The 26,484-nt window shown below is 41.7% G+C and overlaps 1 protein-coding gene and 1 pseudogene across 1 annotated transcript in view; both read right to left on the reverse strand.

The window, feature by feature from the left end:
• Window positions 1-1,944: 1,944 nt before the first annotated feature.
• Acadl (acyl-Coenzyme A dehydrogenase, long-chain) overlaps window positions 1,945-26,484 on the reverse strand; it is a 32,471-nt gene continuing 7,931 nt past the window's right edge. The window contains exons 3-11 of the mRNA NM_007381.4: window positions 25,730-25,867; window positions 24,233-24,397; window positions 19,506-19,572; window positions 16,274-16,438; window positions 14,187-14,288; window positions 12,728-12,841; window positions 9,385-9,512; window positions 8,068-8,154; window positions 1,945-2,633 (exon numbers count right to left, since the gene is read on the reverse strand). Of these exons, the coding sequence (NP_031407.2) occupies window positions 2,540-2,633; window positions 8,068-8,154; window positions 9,385-9,512; window positions 12,728-12,841; window positions 14,187-14,288; window positions 16,274-16,438; window positions 19,506-19,572; window positions 24,233-24,397; window positions 25,730-25,867 (1,060 nt within the window). The 3' untranslated portion in view covers window positions 1,945-2,539. The remainder of the gene's footprint in view (window positions 2,634-8,067; window positions 8,155-9,384; window positions 9,513-12,727; window positions 12,842-14,186; window positions 14,289-16,273; window positions 16,439-19,505; window positions 19,573-24,232; window positions 24,398-25,729; window positions 25,868-26,484) is intronic.
• Gm15793 lies at window positions 20,164-20,794 on the reverse strand (annotated as a pseudogene).

Below are 26,484 nucleotides of genomic sequence, written 5' to 3' on the forward strand. Positions count from 1 at the left end.
TGTAAAAACAAAATGTTTTCATCTGTTACATATGTATTATGGAGCATGTATGTGTATGGAATAGCCTTAAATCAAGGACTTGCCTCAAAAGACTTGAGGGGAAAATGTCTGTGCTAATCACTGTAAATGTTAAGCTGAAGGTTAGCTACACTATGCTCCATGTTTTGCATATTTGTGGCTCTCAATAATTTTGTCTTGCAAACAAAAGTTTTAAAAAAGAATAGTATTTTTCAGCATTTGTTATAAAGCAGTACACAGGCCCGCAGTTGGTTTCAATGTCAAATCTTTCCAATGACTCCAAATAAATAAATGCTTGGGTGTGCCAAAAATAACACTGACATGGAAAAAAAATCTAGAAATCCTATACTTTCAGCAGTAAACTACTAAGATTACCAGATTAGTAAAGATTTGCAGTTAGATGTTAAAATTGCAAGTCAGAGCAGTTTTCAATGACACCACCTGGAAATAAGGGGAAAAGGAACTGTAAAGCTGTAATTTTGATCCTAAAAATCTTAGCCTCAAAACCAATCACCACACCTTGAAATTCTCATTAATATTTACATAGTGATGCTTTCTTCTGCCTGCCTAGCTTGTTCTTTTGAGCACTGTTACCATTTATCATTTCTTGAACACTCAGCAATGCCTGAGATTCGCCTGAAATTCCCTCCCCGGGGGACACCACTCAAGGCCACACAAACAAAGCACAAAGAATAAGCTGCTTAGGAAATGAACACCGAAGGCAAAGCTGCAGAGCACATTCTGAACTCTTCTTAAAATTAGGTTACAAATTCTAAATTCTAAATGAAGAATAATCATTCAAACTGAAGGTCCGTCTGCCTCTACACTGGAGACTTAAAGAGGCCGAAGGGGCAAGGAGAGTTCTAGCAAATCTTTTCAAGTTCCTGTTGGCAGGAGGGAGGTGCAAAGTGCAAATGTAATATTTAATAAGACTTGACTCTAGGGACCGCAAAGATGGTTCAGTGGTTGAGTGTTTGCTGTTCTGGAAGAGAGCCGGGGTCCAGGTCTCAGCACCCGTCTGGGCCGCTCAGAGGAGCAGCTCTAGAGATCTAATACTCTATTCTGGTCTCTGTTGGCACCTGCACTGACATGCACACATTCACATGTACACAGACATAATTAGAAATAAATTATTTTTAAAAAAGAGTTTGAGCCTGGCATAGTGGCACACGCCTTCAGTCCCCTCGTTTGGGAGGGAAGGCAGAGGCAGGAAGATGACTGTGAGTGAGTTCCAGGTCAGCCTGATCTACAGAGCTTTTCTAGACCGGCCACAGCTACACAACGAGGGTTCTCTCAAAGGATAAATAACAACTTTGAACCCTTTGTATGTTAACACATGTACATAAAAGGAGTTAATCCAGCAACCACTACCCAAAGTGGTGTGCTATGAGGAGAGGAATATCAAAAAGGTTCCACCTCCCATCTGCTATACACATTTGTAGCAAATAAGTAATGTTTAACTTTATGAAGTTAAACAAGAATGCATTTTCATTTTAAAAATTACCCCTGTGAGCCAGAAAAATCAAACTACTGAAATATCAGTTTATAAACTATTGATTTTACTTTTCATAATGATTTCTTGTCTCAAGTATGATTTTCCCCTCCTCCTGTTTTAAATGTTTGGTTCTCTTACTGTCTAGTTGGAATTTTCAACTCCATAATAAAGTTATTCCAAGCTTGCTTCCCAACATTTTTACCAACTTAGTTTATAGAAGATGCATAGTATTTATTAAATATAAATATGTCACACTGCTGAAAAAAAAAAGCCTTGGCTTTGATACCTACCAAACATTGAATTTAAAGATGATGGAGTACTGAGTTCTCCTATTTAAATTAAGTGGGAATGGAATGTGCTGAAAGCCCACATGCCTGCTTAAGAACATAGCAGTCTCCCACCAGAACACGTTCTCATTCCCCAGGGCCTCACACGGTCTACACATGCTTTAAGTTTTACTTTATTTTTAATATTGATACACAATTGCCTCTATGTGCATTATATACAGTACGGTCCACTTTTTTCTGAAGGGTTCTGTTCATTACTTTAAAAAACATGGGGTTGGGGGTAACATGGTGGGAACCAATGTCCTGGGGGAATATGGAGCAAAAAGTAGCTGAAATGACTTCATATAAGTTACAATTATTTGACCTTTCCAAAGTCTTGTAAGTATTATTAATATTAAATTCTGCCTCAACTTTAAGAATGAAAGCCAACTTATGCTCTTCAGAATTTGAAAGACAAGTAAGACATTAAAAGGCTCTTCAGTTAGAAAATCTTTTATATTCACTGTATATGCATGAAAAAAGGTTATACCTTTCATGACAAAACTTTAGACTCTTGGGCTCAAAAATTTCTCTCTCCCTGTGTTAATCTTTAGAATTCTATTTTATTTCTTTCTCTGTAACAATCATACATAAAACCAGCTTTACCATTTCCCCCCCTTTTCCAGGTTACACTTTATCTCAAGTAGATTAGAATCCGCATTAGCTGCATGTAATAGGATTCCAGGATGTAGGCAGATGTCTAGCTGTCACTGACGATCTGTCTTGCGATCAGCTCTTTCATTATTTCGTTGGTACCACCGTAGATCGGCTGCACCCGAGCATCCACGTAAGCTCTAGATAAATTAGAAGATAGTGTAATTCATATAGAAATGGTAGAAACTTTAAGCCCCATCTTTCCAGATAACTATTGGTTAAGGAACTCTGAGCAATAGGAGCCTCTTATAAATAACTGACTTTTCATGGACAGCATTCATACTAGGTTGATACAGTAAAAGCCACTGAGACATTACATTCAGAATAACGCTTAGGTACCCTGACATAGCTTTGTAAAGCTGAACTTATACAACAAACAGCGACTGAAAACATCTACATTTAGTTATGCCTGGAACATCTTAGTGTCTTCTCTTTTAGTTGCCCCAGAAAGTTGAAAGCCACTGACCTTAGGGGTTAAAATAATAAATTACTTATTTCTAGACATTCCTTCTCATTCCATCTCTACAACCACCACCTAATGTTTTAAAAAGTTACTTCTCCCCCCGCCCCCAAAGTTAACAAATAGCCTATTCTGGGGGAAATGTCACAGCTGGGATTCAAATCCTAAGGGACTGAGCCCTCAGAGACACACAGACACTAGCACTCAGCCAGGACTTCACTCCTCTGTCTTCCGATGCTGGGAAAGAAGTCTGACTAATACAGGAACTGAGTTCAGGGTCTTGATGGGAGAGCGCTCCCCCACCGCACCACACCCCCAGCCCAGGCCTCGCTTTGACGGCTGTAGGAGTAGCCAATGTATCCGTTTTCACCCTTTCTCCTTTCTCTTCAGCCCTCTAGAATCCAGAGGGATAAATATTACTGCTTTGCAGGTTTAAAAAAAAAACAAAAACAAAAAACAAAAAAAACAGAGAGAGGCTGATGTAGTTGCTAATTAATGATCACCCTTTTCTGGTGACATAACAGATAACCGTCAGGCTGGAACAAGAATGTAGGTGTCTTGCCTCTTTGGCAAGCAAACTTTTATTAGGTCACAATACTTTCATTGTCCCAGTCCTGTGAAACTAGTTATTGAGCTCCAGACTTTTCATGGAAGGAAAATGTACAGCCCGTTCTCAAATATATGAGTGGGGCTCTAATTATTTAATTTCTGAGATAAAATTGCTTGTTTCTCAGAATATGACTAACTTTGAACTTACACTTTTCCACATTTCCCGGGGTGCCTTGCAGATAAGTGGGTCCTCACTGAATATTTACCTATTCGATGAATGGGGGGGGGGGACTCTAAGTACGTTTTGAAATACGTAAACCCTGCCCCCAGCCCCAGGAAGATTTTGTTCTCTACAAAACCAAGCACTCGCATCTTCTGAAGACCTGCCTGGCACTCCAGCCTACCTGGACAATCCCAAGACTTCAGACATTTTTGAACTGGGCTGGGCATTTCTTTTTTACATTAAAGTAGTTCTACCAGGATATGTAATGGCAGACCAGCAGGCCTTTCATAAGTTACTAATTAAATTTACTCTACTAACATTAACAGAGAGAAGCAGGAGAGAAATGTTTAACTGCAGTGAAGTTCTCTGTCCCAGCTTCTCTCCGCCTAGAATGGCTAAGAGATCTCCAAGGGTCTAAAGCTAAACCTAACGCCTAAAACTAAGATCAGCTCACGTGCCAGGAAGTAACTATCTAAAAGTTCTAAAGGGGAACAAGACAACTTTTTAAACCCTACAAAGCTCCTGCCTCAATCAGTTCTCTATCTCTTTCTCCCCCTACCCATCCCTACACTAATGATGTAGCTAAACCTGGGGCAGATGTAAGAATCAAAAGTTGGATGATTTCTTTAAATCAAAGTCTGTACACTGTAGGCACATACTGTCTAATAGGTAACTAGCTTTTGTGATATCAGGATTTCCAACATCTTTGGGGACAGAAAGAGCTGTCTGGATAAAGATTCACATACTCTTTGAACTGGCAACCCAGCCAAGAGTGGCTATTATTATTTAAAGGAGTTCAAGTCTCCTGAGCTGAAAGCAGAAATTATAATGATCAATCCACAAGTTATCTTGCTTATTTAGAAGCAAGGGACTCTAAGAAAGCAGGCACTGCTGCTATGGGACACGCTAACCTCATCCCAGGGTAGTGGACCCCTCGACTTAGCATGCCTTTCTGAGAACGTAAACGAAGCCACACATGCCTCTGTTCCCAGAAGGAGTTGTTACAAGAGCTTGCACACACAGATATAAACATCCATTACCATTTTGCTTCCAAAGCCCTTTTATAAGATGGATGAGCACTTCAAAAACAAAAAAATGCACGGGAAAAATTCCAGTGATGGTAACCTTTGGGCTAGCATAATTCAAAAACACAGCTGTATTTCATGACTACACAGGATTTTAAAAGGAAGCTCTGCTTGTGAGTAAGGTCTGCTTGAAGTAGCTCTGGAAGTCTAAGTCAAATGATTTATTTGGAAAAAAATCAATTTCACGCTTATATTCTCTCAAAAAGAGAAAAACACTTGATTGATGGTGAGTTTTATGAAACTATAAATTATAGCTATCCAGTAACTAAAGCTTTTAAGCTGTGTGGTAACTATAGAATTAGCAGGTTGTACCCACACAGGAACTTCTGTTCTTAATGAAACGGCAATAAAAAAAAAAAAACCTCATGTTCCATAAAAAGGATTAGAAGTACAGGGAACAGCTCTAGCTAGGCTTGCTGGGATGAGGAAATCAAACGCTGTCAGGCTAACAGTGTTTATGTCCTTGATAGTTTTCCGAACTACACAAAGCACCCAGGTAACAAATGCGGAACGTCTTTGGAAGCCTATAGCATTCCTCCTTGCAGATTCAGAACTGAAGTGGGTGTGTATGAGCAGTCGTCAAAAACTTCCCTGGGCAATTTTCCTAAGTTGAATAGACTGTTAAGTAAGAGGAAAAATACGTTCTACGATTATAAGAAAAACGTGAAAGAGAGGCAAGAGTCTGAGAAGAGCTGATGAAGAGGGAGACGTATGGAAGACACTGCAGCTGTAGCTGTCACTGTTTGATCTGAGGAAATTTATGTGTAACCCAATAAAAAGAAGCATAATAAAAATTCCATTCAGAAAAAAAAAACCTTTTATATTTTTCAAGCAAAATAATTACTTAAGGCATGGTATGTTAATTCTTCTACTATGTAAGTGGACCATTCTGTATTGCTTTTTCTGTTTGTTTGTTTAAGTAGCTAGAGATAGTGGCCAGTGGCAAATTGCTTGCCTAACACATGCACAGCCCTGAGTTCAGTTCCTACGATGGCCAGTTCTGATTATTAACTTGACAACATCTGGAAACATCAAAGGCACAAACTTCCAGGTATAATAATGAAGAGTAATGTAGATTAGGTTAGCCTAGGGGCACACCTGTAAATTGTCTTGTTTGGGTTAACTGAGGTAGGAGACTCACTCCAAAGTTAGGTGGCACTACTTAGGCTTGGGTCCTGGACTGCATAGAACGGCAGCCATCGGCTGAGCAGCCGCATCCTTCACACTCTGCTTCTGAACGGCAGGTCCAAACTGCAAGCTCCTGCAGCCAGAACAACCCACTCTGATGGGCTTTAGCCTCCAACCGGCAGCCGAAGGAAACACGTGTCTCCCTTCCATTGCTTTTGTCAGGGAATCTTACCACACCAGTAAAAAAAAAAAGTAATTCAAAGAGAGAGTAAGAGAGAGAGAATAGGAAGAAATGAAGGAATTCATTTTCTAAAAATGGACTATCTTGCCGAGTGGTGGTGGCGCACGCCTTTAATCCCAGCACTTGGAAGGCAGAGGCAGGCGGATTTCTGAGTTTGAGGCCAGCCTGGTCTACAAAGTGAGTTCCAGGACAGCCAGGGCTACACGGAGAAACCCTGTCTCTAAAAACCAAACCAAACCAAACCAAACCAAACCAAACCAAACCAAACCAAACCAAACCAAACCAAAACAAAACAAAACAAAACAAAACAAAACAAAACAAGAAAAGCATCAAGGTAAGGAGATGGAGAAAGAGGAAGAAAGAGTTGTGCATCTGGGTGGGTGGGGAGGTGGGGAGAACCTAGGAGGAGTTAGGACAGAGGGAACCATAATCAGAACATACTGTATGAAAACATTCCATTTTTAATTTTTAAAAAATCACATAAAATATAATTAAGGAAGGAAGGGAGGGAGGAGGAAGGGAGAGAGAGACAGACAGACAGACAGACAGATCGAGCATCATAGGCTGAATATGGCGGCACATACACACCATTAATCCCTGTCCTGAGGCAGAGACAGGTAGATCTCTGTGACTCTCAGGCCAGCCTGGTCAGACAGGATTACAAAGTAAGATCACAAACTCAAGTGACAGCATATGCTGGCGAAGATGTGGAGGTGAGGGAACACTCCTCCATTGCTGGTGGCAGTGCAAACTAGTCTAACCACTTTGTAAATCAATTGGGCATTTTCTCAGAAATTTAGGAATAGTTCTACCCGAAGACCCAGCTATACCACTCCTGGGCATATGCCAAAAGATGTCCCACCATACCACAAAGACACTTGCTCAACTATGTTCATAGCAGCATTATTCATAATAGCCAGAAGCTGGAAACAACCCAGATGACTCTCAACAGAAGAATGGATACAGAGAATGTGGTTCATCTACACAATGGAGTACTCCTCAACCACTAAAAAAAAGTCATCATGAAATCTGCAAGCAAATAGATGGAACTAGATGGTTACTGAGTATGGTAACACAGACCCAGAAAGACAGGAGCCTGACATAACTGTCTCCTGAGAGGCTTCACCCAGCAGCTGACAGAAACAGATGCAGAGGCCCACAACTAAACATCAGGCAGAGCTTAAGGAGTCATGTGTAAGAGCTGGGGATAGGAGTGAGCAAGCTGGTTAGCCTAGGGGCACATCTGTAAATTGTCTTGTTTACAGAGGGGTTAAGAACACCACAAGAAGAATCAAGTAACCTGGGCCCATGGGTGCTCACAGAGCCTGAACCACCAACCAAACAGCACGGGCTGGACCTAGGCCTATACATTTGTAGCAGATGTGCAGCTTGGTCATCATGTGAGTCCCCTGACACTGAAGTGGGGCTGGGGGTAGTCTCTGACCCTGTTGCCTGCCACTGGATCCCCTTCCCCTAGCTGAACTATCTGATTGGGCCTCGATGGAAGAAAATGTGGTTAGTCCTGCTGCAACCTGATGTCCCAGGGTGAAGTGGTCCCTAGGGGTGTGTAGGGGTCCTTCCCTTCTCCTCAGACAGTAAGGTGTTAATGGGGGGAGGGATTTCTCAGGGTGAGACTGGGAGAAAAGGAAAGAGAGGGCGCTATAACTGGGATGGAAAATAAATGGAAAAAAAATCCTATCTCAAAAAAAAAAAACAGAAGAAGAAAGAAAACAGAAAGAAGAAAAGGAAAGGAAAGGAAAGGAAAGGAAAGGAAAGGAAAGGAAAGGAAAGGAAAGGAAAGGAAAGGAAAGGAAAGGAAAGGAAAGGAAAGGAAAGGAAAGGAAAGGAAAGGAAAGGAAAGTGCTGTAGAAGCGCCCGCCATACTTACTTTGCAATCGGGTACTCCCACATGTACCCCCAGCCTCCGTGGAGTTGCACACATTCATAAGCTACACTGTTTTGTAATTCAGATGCCCTAAATGATCAAAATAATAAGCAGAGAAAGAAAGGCAGTTCAGTTGGTACAGTACTTAAAATCCTTAGGTTCAACCCCTGTCGCGCAGACCTGAGGTGCCAATGCATGCATATAACACAACACTTAGGAGATAGTGGCAAAAGGATGAGAGGTTCAAGGCTAGACTTTGCTACACAGTGAATGGCAGGCCAGCCTTGACACATGAAACCTTGCCTCAAAAAAGCTTTCTCACCACTCAACAATTTAAACGAACTTTTAACATTCAGCACCATTACATCCACAAGCCTGGATGAGAGCAAGGGCATTAACTATGCAAAATGCTCTTCCTAAAATACCTTTTCCTGTAAGCCGAAGAACTTTTCATAAATGTAAAACACACCCCCCTCCATGCCCCAAGGTGAAGGTTCGTGCTAATTTCACATTCCTTTTTAATCTCATCATCTAATCATTATAAAATCATTACACAAAACACCATTCTGCATATTTCCCTTATATAGCAATGACTAGACTGAACCTGAGTTAATAAATAACAAAGGGAATTTTTCTAGTCTGCTTCTGAGTTAGTGAGATGAGTGTTTTTTTCTTCTTTAAGAAAAAACAATTCCATTCCACATATGATTTGAACCATATTTGCGTCTTAAAATGCATAAAAAACTTAACAGGGGTCCTGCACTCTCAAGCTCGCCATTAACCCATTGTTAGTGACCCTTAATTAAATTGTAAATCTTTCTAAACCCAATAGGACTTTTGCCTGATAGTCCATACTTTGGTGTTTCTCTTAGATCTAGAAAACACCTCACATTCTATCCAAAGTTGTCACTAGAGAATTAAATTTAGTCTGACCTACTGAATGGACTGGGACTTGCCCGTGAGACTCCCAAGTTTTATCCTTCTATTCTTTCTGCCTTGCTTTTCTGCCATTCTTTAGATAATCTAAAATTAAACTCATTACTTGAATGGAGTACAGTACTCACTGACCCTGCTTCAGGCTCTCAATATTTTACTCTTAATAACAAGTTAAAAGTTACATACCAACTGGAGTAATGTTTAGGACATTATAAACAGACCCAATGGAACTTTCAAAAACAAAAATTTTTTTTTTAATTTTTTACTGCTATTTTCACGTTCGGACTTCTTCCTTTTAATGCCTTCAAGGTTGCGTTTAAAGGCTGGCAGGACCCCACGGTAATCTGGACCAACACTGCACTTTAACTATAGGAATGCGCGTACCAGTATTTTGCCATGGAAGCAGAACCGGAGTCCAGACGTTTGGTTTCATGCAACTGCAGACAGCTGTCCACAAAAGCTCTGGTGACACATATGTGTGTCTTTAATTCTGCTAGTTTATGCTGCACCGTCTTGAGACAAAGGGAGGGGGGGAGAGCATGGTAAAAGTTCAGGTTTCCACTCAGCACCTCTAATGTTTACATAATAAAAAAATTCTAAAGCAAAACGAAAGTGAAACTGTGTGTGTGGGGGGGGGGGTTCCGATAAAAGGGCATACATGAACTGAAATGAAAACAAAAACAAAAACAAACAACCCTGAATCTTAGCAAAATGATATACACTAGGTAAAAAATACCTGTCACAGTTTAAGGAAACTGCTTAAACATCATGATTTAATGTGTGAGCGCCATCTCGTGGCAGGAGCTGCCAGAACACCCAGTTTTCTCTGGAGGTTAAACAGGATTTCCTCTGCATTCATGACATTAAGGATATTTATTTCCCTACTGTGCCTGTGCCTTAAACTAAAATAACAGAACAGGACTAAGGGACAAGATGAATCGATCTAATCACATACGCATCATCAAATATTTATTATCTAATTATCACAGTTTTAACAATGGAAACAGACTAGGCAGAGACCCTACTCCATCCAGTAACCTACAGTGTCTCCCATCCCTCTCATGCAGCCTCCAACTCGCTCGGAGTGGTCTTCTTTGTAAGTGTTAATAACTATGTATTATTATTACGTAATAACTATGTCCTCTCCTGCTGCAGTAGATAGCCAACGGTGAGCTTGGACAGCACTCTATTTAGACCATTCTGGCTGCTCCTGATTGATCTCCCGCCTGTCCCGTCCTCAAGCTGGGTGATGCACACTTTGAATCCCAGCACTCAGGAGGCAAAGGCAGGCAGACCTCTGTGAGCTCTAGGCCAGCCTTGTCTACAGAGCCAGTTCCAGGACAATCAAGGCTACACCAAAAAAAAAAAAAAAAAAAAAAACCCTCTCTCGGGAGTGGAGGCAGTGTCTTGTGGTTTTGCCTTTCTCTCTTCTAAAAAGTGTAACTGCCATCTAATGATTCTGACACCAAGCAGTGGAGAGGCTGGTCACACCCAACCTTGCCTGAGCATCCAGGCCTCTGATTTGGAGCATGCTAGCATGTCCATTTTTTTTTCTATGTCCTTTTCTACTAGATCTATATTTCCTTTGGCCAAATCTCTACCTTTTCATCAGCATAAAGTTCCTCACTTCCACCTTACTCAAGTTTACAAAGAGAAAACTATAAAGGAGACTGGTTTAAATTTCTATAGACATAGAAAACCCTGGAGCCTGACTTCTAAGTCTTTATTCCAGGACATTACATAGCATTTCTTATGAGGGGTAAATCTGGGGGTAGGGTGAGAGTATCAGACAATTCTCAAGAATTGTTGCCTTATGTGATATTACATGTGAGGATTTATACACTATTAAAATATGTAAGGATCAAGATCTCTCTCATAGGAAAGCTATTCTATATAAATAGTTGGTGCTTCTAGAAGCTGAAGTTAAAAGTTAAAATGCAGACCAGCATGGGCTCACTTAAAATTCTTACACATCCAGTAGGCCCAGAGGGCTAAGAATAACAAATGCCGTCAAGAGTACATAATTTACTGTCTGAAGATAAAAAGATTAAATATTTACATATTCTTGGCACCGAACCAGGGGCTAGGGAACAGAATTAGCCTTTGTGCCTCACCACAGACAGCATCAGGCTTTCTGAAAGCACCACCTGATACTGGTAGCATGCTTTTCATGAATGATCGACATGCTCACAGAAGTATCTTTAATGGTTACTGATATCTGTGCGAACAGTAAAAACTGCAGTTCGAATTAAGGGAGAAAGCCACCCACAGTGGCACGAACTGAAATTCCAGCACTTGAGAGGCAGAGGTAAAGAGTCAGGAGTCCAAGGTCAGTCTATACTCTATGAGCCTGTGTCTGTCTCTGTCTGTCTCTGTCTCTGTCTCTGTCTCTCTCTCTCTTATACATATACACACATGCAGAGAGTCTGTCTGTTTCTTATACACACACAAACACACAGAGAGAGAAATATTTGTAAATAACTAAGTGAACTTAGACACACACGCAGAGAGAGAGACAGAGACAGAGACAGAGACAGAGAGAGAACGTAAGTGACTGCGTGAATTTACTAAAATCCTCCTGAATGGGTAGATGCCCAGCAGGTAAGGACACTATCTGACAAGCCTGATGACTTGAAGTTCAACCCCTAAGACCCACATGTGGAAGGAGAATCAACTTCCACAAGTTGTTCTCTGGCATCCACACACTTGCCATGGGTGTGCATACCCCTACACATCCACGGGGGGGGGGGGGAGGGGGGAGAAGGAGGGAGGGAGAAGAAGTGGGAGAAGGAAGGGAGGAAGAGAATTAAGGAATTAAGATGTAATTTTAAAAACAATTAAGTGCCCCAGTATAGGGGAATGCCAGGGCCAGGAATGGGAACGGGTGGGATGGTGAGCAGGGGGATGGGGGAGGGGATAGGGGATTTTTGTAGGGGAAGCCAGGAAAGGGGATAACATTTGAAATGTAAATAAAGGGAAATATCTAATAAAAAGAACAATTAAGCAAGGATTGACACTTATCTTGGAACTTCAGGACTTGAAGACACCTTGGAACGGTTAGCAAAACCATGAATTGTTATCAGCATATATTATGATTTAGCTATAAAAAAACCCCACCCTCTATATATCTACTCTATCTAATCTTACTGTTAGTTAGTGTCATAATCAACCCTAGGAACTACACAGTTTGAAGACATTGAAGAAAAAGACATTTTATTTTCCTTTTCCTATCTCTTTCCAAAATAGAATTTCAAACATTAAGACTTAGCAAACAGGAACTCTTTCTGCCAGAAGACAGCTTGCCTAGACTATGCAGGTTTCAGGAGCTACGTTAGGACAGAAGCTGCACTTGGCTACGATGCCTCAGCACGCCCTCGATGTTCCACACTCTACCTTTCCCTTAACGTGCTAACTGCATGGAGACTAAGAGTCCAAATTGGACGCCACACCCACCTACTGAAGTCTTCCCTGTTGGCTTCTGTGATGAGCCTCTCTGGATCTGCCTTCTTGTAGACCTTCTCTATGTCGCCTCAGGCCTTCCAGTGTCCTCAGGACTCTGGCCTGGCCCTCTTCATCTTAGCGTTTCCACTCTGCTCTCCCTTTCCCAATCTCACCTACTTTTAAGTTTCTAACACCCCTGGCATCAAATTACCGTTAATTATCATTTCACCCTGCCCCAACTGAGATGACTAACTTGATAAAAAGCCAGATGCAAAGACAAACGTACCTGTATGTGTGCAACTGTTTTCCCAAAAGCTTTTCTTTGCTTCACGTAGTTCCTGGTTTCTTCAAACATGAACTCACAGGCAGAAATCGCCAACTCAGCAATTAAGAGCCTTTCCTAGAACCCCCAAATTAAGGGTAAGCATTATTACATGAACCTCTTTTATGCCACTTCAAGACGTCCTATAAATATTTTTTATAATAAACTTCCAAAGACTAACTTTTAACTTACCTCTTAGTGCTAAGAAAAGGCTCCCACAGACATCTGTGGTTATCGGAACATATCTAAGAACCGTGCTACCTAAGGGGCTTGGTTTGTAACCACACTGTCAACCTCACAGATGCTACATCCTCCAGCACACAGTTCAAATTTTACCGACTGGTGTAAAATAGCGGTGGTAGTCACCGGATTTCACCACGCTGGCGATTTCTGAATTCTACCTAACCACTGCGCCACTAGCTGTTTTCAGTTTCATGCTTAGCTTGCGCCATAGCTGCTGCCAGGCAAAAGGCAAGCACATACGTATAGCAGCAGTCTGTATGCCTGCACGATTAGGCAATGCTGGCCCCAGAGGGCTGACTGGAAGACTGTGGTGTGAAGCCCCAGAGGACTGACTGGAAGACTGTGGTGTGAGGAAGCTTTCTGGTTAACACCTTCCTCCCTTTGCGGTTATTTACAACCTGCCAAACATTCCCAGGGATGCTCTTTACAAAGAGTTAAAAGTTCTCCATTAAAGCCGAGGTCCTTCTGAGGAGCCCCGGAAACCTATTGTCCTTCTGCTTGGATGGGTCCTGCGGAGTTCAGCTACTTTCTTATCTGGCCTGTTAATAGGGGATACTTCTTCTTCTTTTGTTTTTTTTAATTGGATGTTTTCTTTATTTCAAACACATTTCAAATGCTATGCCCCTTTCCCAGTCCCCACTCCCAGCCCCCTATCTCCTCCCCCTCCCCCTGCTTCTATGAGGGTGTTCCCTCACCCACCCACCCCCTCCCGCCTCCCCACCCTTGTATTCCCCCACACTGGGGCATCAAGCCTTCACAGGACCAAGGGCCTCTCCTCTCATTTATATTCCCTACAAGGCCAAACTCTGCCAACATATGCAGCTGGAGCCATGGGTCCCTCCATGTGCACTCGTTGGTTGGTGGTTTAGTCCCTGGGAGCTCTGGAGGGTCTGGTTGGTTGATATTGTTGTTCCTTCTGTGGGGTTGCAAATCCCTTCAGCTCCTTCAATTCTTTCTCTAACTCCTCCATTGGAGACCCCGTGACCAATTCAATGGCTGTGAGCATCTGCCTAACAGTGATATTTCTTTATATGCAACTTTATACTATACTCAGATGATCATTGTAGCGCAAGCTTGACATGTGTGGATCTTTTTTATACAGCTCTGTAGTCTACTTCTGCTCAGTATCTAACCAGACGCATGTAACCCAGACAGAAACGGTGTCCTAGGCATTTAATACCTGTGGAAGCTCTTGCATGAGGTAGTAGAAGCCTTTATTCTCTTCTCCAAGTAAGGCATTAGCTGGCAATCGGACATCTTCAAAGAATAGTTCTGCTGTGTCCTGAGAAACGGGAATCAAGCAGAGAATGAGCGCATCCCTTTCCCAGTAGCCCCGTAGCGTTTTTTAACTTCCAATGAAGAACCAAGAGACAAACTGGAGTGGACTTGGAGCCTGAACATTAAGTCATAAGTAATAAGCCAGGGAGTTTTAATTAAATCTATCTCATTCCACAATGGTGGCTTTCCTGGTGCAATGCACAGTCATTCAGGCTTTGACACTCTCCGGTTCTCTAGGTACTGGGAGGTTAGAATTTCTAACACACTAAGCAAAACATGCTCTCTGATAATATCTAACAAATACTGCTATTACCTCACACACTCTCTGATAACATCTAACAAATACTGCTATTACCTCACATGCTCTCTGATAACATCTAACAAATACTGCTATTACCTCACACACTCTCTGATAATATCTAACAAATACTGCTATTACCTCACATGCTCTCTGATAACATCTAACAAATACTGCTATTACCTCACACGCTCTCTGATAATATCTAACAAATACTGCTATTACCTCACACGCTCTCTGATAATATCTAACAAATACTGCTATTACCTCACATGTTCTCTGATAACATCTAACAAATACTGCTATTACCTCACACGCTCTCTGATAATATCTAACAAATACTGCTATTACCTCACATGTTCTCTGATAACATCTAACAAATACTGCTATTACCTCACACGCTCTCTGATAATATCTAACAAATACTGCTATTACCTCACATGCTCTCTGATAATATCTAACAAATACTGCTATTACCTCACATGCTCTCTGATAACATCTAACAAATACTGCTATTACCTCACATGCTCTCTGATAACATCTAACAAATACTGCTATTACCTCACATGCTCTCTGATAATATCTAACAAATACTGCTATTACCTCACATGCTCTCTGATAACATCTAACAAATACTGCTATTACCTCACACGCTCTCTGATAATATCTAACAAATACTGCTATTACCTCACACACTCTCTGATAATATCTAACAAATACTGCTATTACCTCACATGCTCTCTGATAACATCTAACAAATACTGCTATTACCTCACATGCTCTCTGATAATATCTAACAAATACTGCTATTACCTCACATGCTCTCTGATAACATCTAACAAATACTGCTATTACCTCACACGCTCTCTGATAATATCTAACAAATACTGCTATTACCTCACATGCTCTCTGATAACATCTAACAAATACTGCTATTACCTCACAAGCTCTCTGATAATATCTAACAAATACTGCTATTACCTCACACACTCTCTGATAATATCTAACAAATACTGCTATTACCTCACATGTTCTCTGATAACATCTAACAAATACTGCTATTACCTCACATGCTCTCTGATAATATCTAACAAATACTGCTATTACCTTACATGTTCTCTGATAACATCTAACAAATACTGCTATTACCTCACATGCTCTCTGATAATATCTAACAAATACTGCTATTACCTCACATGCTCTCTGATAATATCTAACAAATACTGCTATTACCTCACATGCTCTCTGATAACATCTAACAAATACTGCTATTACCTCACATGCTCTCTGATAATATCTAACAAATACTGCTATTACCTCACATGCTCTCTGATAATATCTAACAAATACTGCTATTACCTCACATGCTCTCTGATAATATCTAACAAATACTGCTATTACCTCACATGTTCTCTGATAACATCTAACAAATACTGCTATTACCTCACAATCTTCTAAATTTCACAAACAGGTGACTTATTACAATACAGCTAACTTTCCCATTTCTAAAGCAGATATTCAGACACCCTGGTTCCTTCCCATTCCTGAGTATGACAGAGACAGCAGCGTGACTGAAAGGAAGTCTCCCTTGCTGTTTCTGAGAACATACCTACACTCTGCTCAGGAAGACGCCATGAGCAATTCTGCGTATCTACTTTCTGACTGAGAGTCTGATTCAAACCACGGCTTACCTGAGCTTTCATTCCCATCTTATGCAGCTTCCGGCCCTTGATAAATCCTTTCATTCCGTTTTCCACCAAAAAGAGGCTAATGCCATGGGCAGGCGATCGAGCTTCACGGTTGGTGACGGCCACGACGATCACGAGATCACTTAACCAGCCATTAGTGATGAACACCTGCAGGAATATCAAGATGCACTGTGATACTCTGCAATCCTCGGGTCTATGTGCACGCTTACACTCAGGGAGCACACATAAGACTAGAATGGGCACCAGAAGCATCCCCATCTCTCCGCCCACACAGGGGAGCTGCTGCATAGGCGAGATTAATGAAGAGCAGGGATCTCCACTGCTTCAATACGGAAGTGTCTACAGTTTTCCCACTACTCGTGAGATGAACAGTAATAAGAAACTAATAGATTGTGTCTTTAAAATAAAGCCAAATTGCCCATTCACTTGGTAAGTTGGATTCTAGTGGGGAGCTATAGAGAGGAAAAGGGAATTTGCTTTAAATGGCACTAAGCTCTTAGACTGATTGGATTTTGAAAAAAAAGGCTGTTTTTGTTTTTCATTTTATACAGATTGCCTACTACTTCTTTCAAAATCACCCAAGTAAGGACAGTGCTATGGTTAAGTGTTGTGGTGGAGGGTGGTGGGGGATGGGGGCAGAATGACAAGCTAAACAGGAAAAGTGGGCTGATAATCCAAAGCAGTTCATAACTGACACTTCATTCTGCACTTTGCCTGAGGTGACCTCAACTGTCAGGGCTTAGTCATCCTCCAGTCCCCCCCTGAGACTCCAATGCTGTCTCTTCTCCTCTTTTATGAGACAAGATCTCACTAAGCAGACAGCCTGAACCTGTTCTGTAGCCCAGGCTGGCCTAGAGTTTAAAATCCCTCTGCTTCAGCCTCCAGAGTACAGGGGTGTGCCTCCATGCCCAGATCACCCACATTGCCTGATACAATCTGGACCTACTGGATTCCACAAAGTGACTCACTCGCAGAACATGTCCGTCCCACCCCATACTCCTGCCCAACAATGAATGTCAACATATCCCCTACTTCAACAAATGCTTTAATAAACTATGCTGCCATCCGCTTCCCAGTCAACGTGGTGCTGTTCTTTCTGGCCCACGTTTACTGTTCCAGTCTGCTTCCTTCCTTTTCTACTATTGCCACTAACTCCCCTCCCGGCTCTCCTCAGGGCTTGTACAAGGATCTAAGACAGCTCTCACAACAACTGCATCCATAATCCATCAGCTGCCCAGAGGGGCTGCTCTATACGGCAGTGTGATCCTTCCAAGGTCACACCCCAACATCTTTCAACAGCTAGCTTCAAGATACACTCTGAACCCTTTGAGCAGGCATAAAAACTCCTCACAAACAGATGGCAGCTCACCCCTCCTGCCTCTTCTCTCATCCTATTTTGCCTCTGTTTCCTGCCCTTGGGTCAGCTCTACTGAAGCCCTCGTCTCACACATCCCAGTGCCTTCCAGACCCATGTGTATTTGAAAATCACGTTTCCGCCCCTATGGAGGCCCCTTCTAACTCTAACAATGCAAATCCTACGCACCTTGGACTAAGCTCAGGTATCACATCATCTAGAATTCTTGCCAGTCTTCCACACTGAGCTAAGCACTCCTAATGTACCGTCAATTCCAGGCTCAGACAAGCTGCTTTGTTTATTCAACATCGAAACCAGGGCCTGCACAGACCAGGTACAGATGGTACCACTGAGTCTGCGTATCACAGCACTTAGGTAGCTGCTTCCTAAAGTTGATTTGAATGATATCAGTGATTCAAGACAATCTATAAAAGGAAATTTTCTAGGATACAAGATATACTATCTCTAATTCTTAAGAGATTCATAATGCCCACTGGCATATCAAAGAATGAGAAGTTCTCCATAGGAATTACTGATGTCAGAGAAGAAACTGTTACTAAACACTGACAAAGTAAGTTTGAAAATCAGGTTTTCAGGAACCTGACAGTATCTCAATATTATTTGATTTTGTAAAGATAAAAGCATTAGCTTAAAGAAGGTGGAATATTCTTAAAATTTGAACAAGCTTAACATGACATAGTTGTATATCCTTGTACTGCCAGCACTTAGGCAGAGAACCCAGGAGATTTATGAGTTCAAAGCTATCCTGGCCTCTACAGCAAGGCCCTGCTTCAAACAAAGAAACAGGCAAAATAATAACAACCAAACAGGAACACTCATCCACAAATAGTCCTTGTATTAAAAAAGAACATCTCTCCTTAACATCTATCTAGTCAACCGCAGCATTTCCTCTCAGGGATATGTTTATTCTTGAGCCATCTGCACCTATCTGAGGAGCTCTCAGTTAGCTGATTCTCAGGAGACCTGGAGGGTTCTTGAATCCCATCGTCCACACTTCTAGCTCTTAAGACCTCTTGAAAGTTTCTCATATTTGTTTTAAACTTTTTCTTCCCATCTTGTTTTTTCATCTTAGTGTATGCCCATGGTCACTTTGCCTCTATGTATGTCTGTGCATATGCATGCAGTACCCACAGAGGCCACAAGAGGGCATCCGATTTCCCGGATGTAGACTTAACAGGCAGTTATGAGCCCCCATGTAGGTGCTGGCAACGGAACCTAGGTCCTCTAGAAAAGCAGCCAATATTCTTAACTGTTGAGCCATCTCTCCAGCTCCCTCTTAATCTCTTTTTATAAAATGTACTTACTTGTTTATATACATCTGTGTAAGGTACCCTCCTCTATCACTCTTCACCTTGCTCTTTAAGGCAGGATCTCTCCTTAAACCTGAGGCTTGCAATTTTCACCTAGGCTAGTAGCCCCACTGTTCCTCTTGTCTCTGCGTCCTTCAGTGCTGGGGCCAAGGTGTGCACCTTTCTCTATGGGTGAAATAATCCAAGTTCCAGGCCTCCCGCTTACACTGTGAGTGCTCATAGACACCTTCCCCCAATTCCACATCAGCTTAAAGTTCACCATTGTTTGACTCACTTTGGAGCAACAAAACCTTTTCTTTCTTTGTGTCTGTCAGGAGTCATTTGGAAGCTAAAAGCACCTTTGCAGTATTTGCAGAAGGCCAAGCAACATGAAACATAGGGGGGTAGCTACAGATTCTGCCATATAAAATCTATAAATGTCTTACTCTCCTGAGACCTCCTGTGTTAGTTCCCGGATTGATCATATCTGGGACATGTAGTCGTTGAGGTAGTCTGAGACACTGGTACCCACGCCTGCTTTTTTACACACCTTGCTTCCATTGAGAATCCAATCACTCCCAGATCTTTTGGCGTTCGTTCTTACTCCTTGTAAGTCACTATAGTGGGAAACAAAGGTCAATTAATGGATTAAAAAAAATCAAATTATGCAAAAGCTATTACGTAAGGTCACATGTATTAAAAATCCTAATATTAGAAATATTCACAAAGTTACACTAAAAATACATCTAATATATTTTAAATTTCACGGAAGCCCAACTGTATTTAAGAACTCCAAACTAGACCATGATGATATTTCAAGGCTTGCTACCTTCCTACAATTATGAAACACCATGTACTTAAATGCCTTTACTCAGGCTGGTTCAACACTCTCTCTTCATCAGAAATGTGGGTATTTTAAAAACAGAGGCTGAAGGGACGGCTCATTAGTGATGAACCCTTGTTGGTCTTGCAGAGGATGAAGGTTCAACTCCCCAGAGCACATATGGTGGCTCACAGCCATCCGTAAGCCCAGTCCCAGTGCCCTCTCCTCGCCTCCATGGACACCTCCGTGGTACACATTCATACGTGTAGGCAAAATAGTCACGCCCAGAAATCTAAAAAGTTAAACATTTTTCAATTGTCATCTTCCTAACACACCAACTCTAAAAGGAGTGTATGCTTCTAGATATTTCTTCCCCCCCCCCCCCCACTGGTTATCAGATAGTCTTTTATTGAAATATTTTCTTGTTGCTTCTTAACTATCTGGGCACTCCACTGCACCACTGTTGATGTCATCTATGATGTCATGAGGGTGGTGGCCATCCACATTGCAGCCCACAGACTGTGCAGTACCCAGGATCTCCTTGATAGTTCCAGAAAGTTCTCTAGCCAAAGACCGGTGTCTCATCTGCCGGGCAATGTTGACAATCTCATCAAAAGTAATGTTCCCACTGTGTTTAATGTTCTTCTGCTTCTTCCGGTCTCTCGGTGGCTCTTTGAGGGCTTTGATGATCAGGGCAGAGGCAGAGGGCACCACCTCAGTCTGGGCCTGTCTGTTCTGGATGGTCAGTTTCACTGTAATTCTGAGACCTTTCCAGTCACCGGTAGCCTTGGCAATGTCATCACCAACTTTCTTCGGAGACAGACCCAGAGGACCGATCTTTGGGGCCAAGGCGGATGTGGCGCTAACCTTGCCTCCGGTGCACCTCAGGTACACGACTTCGACCTCGTTGGGGTCGAACTTGGGCGGCATGGTGGAGGCGGCTGGTGTCGGATGAACCCGGATTCGGGACGACCTAAGAAAGTTGCACCGTTGCCTCCTCCGAGCCGAAAGCCGAAAAGCTTCTAGATATTTCTATTTAAAATATGAAAAGGGGCTGAAAAGACAGCTCAGTGCTAAAGAACACTTACTGTTCTTCCAAAGGACACAAGTGTGGTAGTTAGAGTTAATATCAGCTGTCTGGAAACCATCTGTGATTCCAGCTTCCAGGGGACACATTCTCCTCCTCTAACCTTGGTGGGAAACTAAATTCATACACACATACCCACCCACACATACATGTAACCTATTAAAAAATAGTAAAAATAAATAAGATTTTTAAAAACCAATATTCAAAGGAGAAAGCTATTCATCTGCTTAAGATCATATGGTCTTTTGAGAGAAGAGCTGATTTGTAGCTTGGGCTGTCCTAGAACTCACTACATATCCCAGTCTGACCTCTAACAAGGATCCTCTTGCCTCGGTCTCACAAGCACCGGGATTTCAAATCTGTTCAACGAGGCCTGGTCTTCAAAACAATTTAACAATTTATCTCTGGAATAAGCATTCTTAAAATATACTCTACCTACGTTTTTCAGTGGATATAAACATACATATTAATATGTGTATTTTTTAATAAAATTAGGACCATATATGACTCTGATCTTATTATCTAGTATTTTTCTATAAGATAATTTTTTTTGGTTTTGGTTTTGGTTTGAGCTTTGAAACTGGGTCTGTCTATTATGTAGTTCTGGCTATCCTGGAACTTGCTTATAAACCAAGCTGGCCTTGAACTCAGAGATTCACCTGCCACTGGTTTAAAGTATACATCATACCCATCTCTGTAAGATAATTTGTATTTATATAAGGGCTTTTCCTTAATTATTTAGTGTGGTGTATGTTTGTGTGTGCGTGCACAGGCATAAAAGCATGCCACAGCATGTGTGTGGAGGTCAGGGGCCAATGTATGGGAATTATGTGGCGTTTTCTTCTACCACGTGTCTCCTTGGAGATCAGACTTAGGTTTCCAGGCTTGGTGGCAGGCATCTTTACCCACTGAGCCATCTCAGCAGGGCAAGCACTAGTTTAAAATGTTCATTAATACTCTACAGCAAATAGCACAGTATATAATTAGTTCACATTACATCACTGTAGGTGATACTTGTCTTTTTATACTCTTAAGTATATACTTTCCCTAAAGAAATACTTTCTATATTAGACTAAACATTATTCCCCACCAACCCAGAGATACCAGGCACTAATCCCTGATACATTGCATTACATGACATGACATGACATGAAAAGGGGACCTGGCAGAAGTGACTGACTGAAGTCAGGGCTGTGAGACAGAAAGATTATCATGGATGGTCTGCATGAACTCTAAATGTTACAGATATTCTTAGGAGCGCGACAGAGAGAGAAGGAGACCGCAATGCGACCCTAGGTAATAAGCCAGCAAAGCTAGGAGCCACCAGGACAGGGAGGCTAGGTAGGCATGAGCTTGTCCCTTTACCCTCGGGAGGGTGTGTGACCCAGCTGATACTCGGACTGGGTCCAAAGATACCACTTGTGGATTTCCAGCCCTCAGAAACGAGACAGAAACTCATTTAAAGACGAATTAGTGCTGGACTGTGATTATATTATCATTGCTGGCATCAGTTCCTGAGATCTGAACATGCGTTGTTAAAAGAGCTGTTCTGGAGACTGGAGAAATGGCTCAGACGTTAAGAGCTCTCGGTCCTCTTGTGCAGGACCTAGATTTAGTTCCCAGCACCCACAACAGGCAGTTCACAACAGCAACTCCAGCCCCAGGGAATCCAAAATCCTCTTCTGGCTTCCATGGGTAACACACACACACACAGAGACAGAGACAAAGAGACAGACAGACAGACAGACAGACATAAACCAAATAACAACAAAACCTGGTTGTTCCATGCAGGGACATAACCAGGTAATAAAGGTGATTACATAAGTTAATGGTTTGTCCTTAAAACTTTTCATGGTACACATGAAACACTGAAAATAGTTCAACCATATACAATCTAGTAATGACAAGAACATTTACGTTCATAATATCCCTGAGTATTGCCTCAGTTTCCCTGATCCTGACATTGAGACTAGAGATTTTCACAACATACACACTCGCACGTGCACGCACAAACACACGCACACACAGTATCATAACATCTCAAATACAATGTAGTCAACAATGTGCTGTATGTTCTTCTTTTCAAAGACCTCTTTTCTCATTTCCTTCTCTTCTTCTAACATGGGGCCTATAATTCTCTACCTTATTTGAACTTTTATATCACCAAACAAGAATTAACGTGAGAGATCAATGTGAAAACTTACAAAGCCCACAGCATCATGTAAATATACACACATAAGCACAAAGACGTTGCCAATGAACATAGAAAGGGAAGGGCTGGTGGGACAGAAAGGTTTCCAGCAACTGCAAGCCTTTTAGTAAAGTTCTCATCCCTTTTATTACTCTACTCTATGTACATACACACACACACATATCGTGTGCACACACCACACCCAGCGAGCACACCATGTTGAGCCCATTTCCTCCTTCCATCTTCATGCACACTGCACTCAGGCTGCCAGGCCTGCAATAGAGGCAAGCCCCCTGAGTCACCTCGCTGGCCCGGCCCTGGCAACCTCTCCGTGGAGGCCAAATCTAAGTTAAGAGTGTAGCGGGCAACCCATCTCTGATACCGTGTCCCATCCACTCTGTTCTTTTCCTCTCATATGTGCGTCCAGGTTTCTCAACATTTTGACATTCTTTTCCGTTCAAAATGTTTCTGTTTTTATGAACTCTTCCTTTTAAAATGTGCAGCCTCCATGGCCTGTGTCCAGGCTTCCAGATAAGCATGTTTAACACCTCACTCCACACATCCCACTTAAAAGACTATTGATATAGACTATGTATTTATACATCATGCTAAAGACTCGCTCATGCCTACCACTGTGTTTCCAGTACACCAGGTGGGTGGGTATCTTGAACCCAGCATGCATTACAACTGCTTTGCCATTATTTGTGTACAAAAGCACCTTGCTTTACAGCTGGAGTTTCACACTGTGAATTATGCAGTGCTCCCTTTTGCCTTGCATACAGCTCAGAATCTTACCTGTCATCTAGAACCCACAGAAACTGGGGGAATTAGTTCCAGACTTCTACTCCCAGATACCAAAACCTACACACCATTGCATACACCCTACATAATCTTCCCACATACTCTACATTTTAATTTCCAGATTATTGACAAAATCCAGGCCAATGGAAAGGCTATTTAAAATCTTCACTATACTATGTTTCCTAGGAAACAACAACAAGAAACATGTGTATACTTTCAGTACAGATGCAATTATTTTTCCAAATATTTTCAATCAAAGACCATGTAAATCCACGAATGCAGAACCCATATTTACGGAGAGCTGTGCAGTACACCTAGCAAATGTTTGCTGGTAGGACTCTGCTTCTAAGAATCCAGAACCAGCTGAGGACATACCTTCCAGCCCCAGGCTCTGTCATGGCTATGGCACCGATACACTTGCCCGCCGTCATCTGGGGGATGAACTTCTCGATCTGTTCTTTTGTGCCGTAATTCGCAATATAGGGCATGACAATATCTGAGTGGAGGCTGAAGCCAGGGCCTGTGCAATTGGAGTACGCTCTTAGAACAAAAGAGGAGGGAAACGGAACCATGAAATAGCTATTGGGTTAAGTTTAATTTTCAATTTTACTAACACAGTGAAGAATTTCTGAAGGTCTCACTGCACTGGGTGGTAATAGCCTGCTTTCTCTTAAGCCCAGAGCCTTCCCAGTGCCATCTCTGTTTTAACTGACCTTTTTTCATTGTGGGCTCTAACACAGTAACAGGGCTTTAGCAGTCCCTCCACAGTACTCATTTGATGAACTAAGAGCTAAAATACTGACCACCTGCAATTGTCTTACCCTGACACTGCAATTGTCCTATTATAGAGGGCACCTTGGTGACACTCTAATGTACCCGCAGTCACTCTGCCAACTTTTCACTCCATTGTTCTCCTGGTAATCATTACGATTAAGTACCACGATTTTTTAAAAATTATGTTCTTTAGATGTAAAATATTCCAAACCATTTATGTTGCACAACTTACACATTCCTCCTCCTATTGTAGTACATTTAAATTGCATCACAATGTAGGGGATTAAGGCCAACCATAATCGTCCTCTTTCCTAATAAGCTATCTTCTTACAGTAAATTCCCCTTCATTTACCTTTCATATACATTGAAATCCCAGAAATTTTCATTTTTCTTAATGCACAAATGTGAATGAATGTGTTACTTTCACAGCCATTTTGTCCTTATTAGGGACCAGGATTTGTCATCTTCACAAATTTTACACATATGCAAAATGATAATTCCAGGTCAACATAATTTATGATCCTCTGGTAGCGAGGAAGAGCATTTTCATTAAATAAAATCTAAGTGCATTTATTTCCCTTTTGATGAACCGTTGCTACATAATCTTCTGCAATTTTAGCGGAGATATTTATATATTCTTATAATGCAAATTTTGGCATATTTCAATGGATTTTTTTTTTCCAATCTGCTATGTTCTTTAAAAGGAGGGAGGGGAGAAACTCACTGGAAATGTAGTTATCTTTTTAACTCTTTTTTGTTTGTTTGTTTTGAAAGCAGCTTCTTGCTATATCACTCTGGCTGGCCTAGAACTAACTATGTAAACCTAAGCTAGCCTTGAGCTCTTGGCAATCCTCCTGCTTCTGACTCCTGCATGCTAGGATGCACCTGGCCCATCAACAGCACCTATTTCTACAATATAAAAAGATCTGAAGAACACGGATCATCTTCCTACATCCCAAACTTAGTACACACATGCTGTCATGCCCACATTTTACACCGAATTTTCAGTCTTCCAAGAACTTAGCAAGTGTTTTCATTATCACTTCAGAAAGGACAACTCACAAAACAAGACTCCACTCTAAATGTCTCCATACTTACTGCTCTTCCCAAGTAACTGCTGTTGAGAGCAAGTCCCCACCAATGCCGCCATGTTTCTCTGCGATGTTGATGCCAAGCAAGCCCTGCTTGCCAGCTTTTTCCCAGACCTCTCTACTCACTTCTCCAGCTTTCTCCCATCTGCAGATAACAAACTTAAAGTCAGACAAACTTCCTTAAAAGTTATATAAACCGCCTCACTAGGAACTAGAGACTTGTGCAGGAACGTGTCCTTAATTTAAGGTAACTGATGACACTGGCCACTGGCCTTTCCATGTGTATCTTGTGTTATTTCTTCTTTTTTCTTCCTTATCTTTGCCATCTTTTGTCCCCCTCCTGCTCTGTGGACTATTCCTATAATTTATATCCACTGCTATCATGGATAGGTGATACTCTAGGGTACAAGTTTAGTTATGCCACATAGTCATGAAAACTTCCTTAATAGGACTTCCAAAGATTTCTCCCATAGTTCCTTAAAGTGCTGTATATAAACAGGGTATGGTGACTCACACACTTGATCCCCACACTGGGAGGCAGAGGCAGAGAGATCTTTGTGAATTTGAGGCTAGCCTGGTCTACACAGAAAGTCCCAGGTCAGCCAGTAATACATACACTTTGCCTCAAAAGAATATAAAATTCATGAAAGTTGTTCTTAAATAATACATAAAACCCTTCTGTAATGTAATGTAGTGAATTTTGAAACACAACAAAATTCTATTTTAAGACAAATCAATTTTTTTGTTCAATAAGAAAAGGAT

Source organism: Mus musculus, chromosome 1 (genome assembly GCF_000001635.26).
Source record: "Mus musculus strain C57BL/6J chromosome 1, GRCm38.p6 C57BL/6J".
In the NCBI taxonomy this organism is placed as follows: Eukaryota; Metazoa; Chordata; class Mammalia; order Rodentia; family Muridae; genus Mus; species Mus musculus.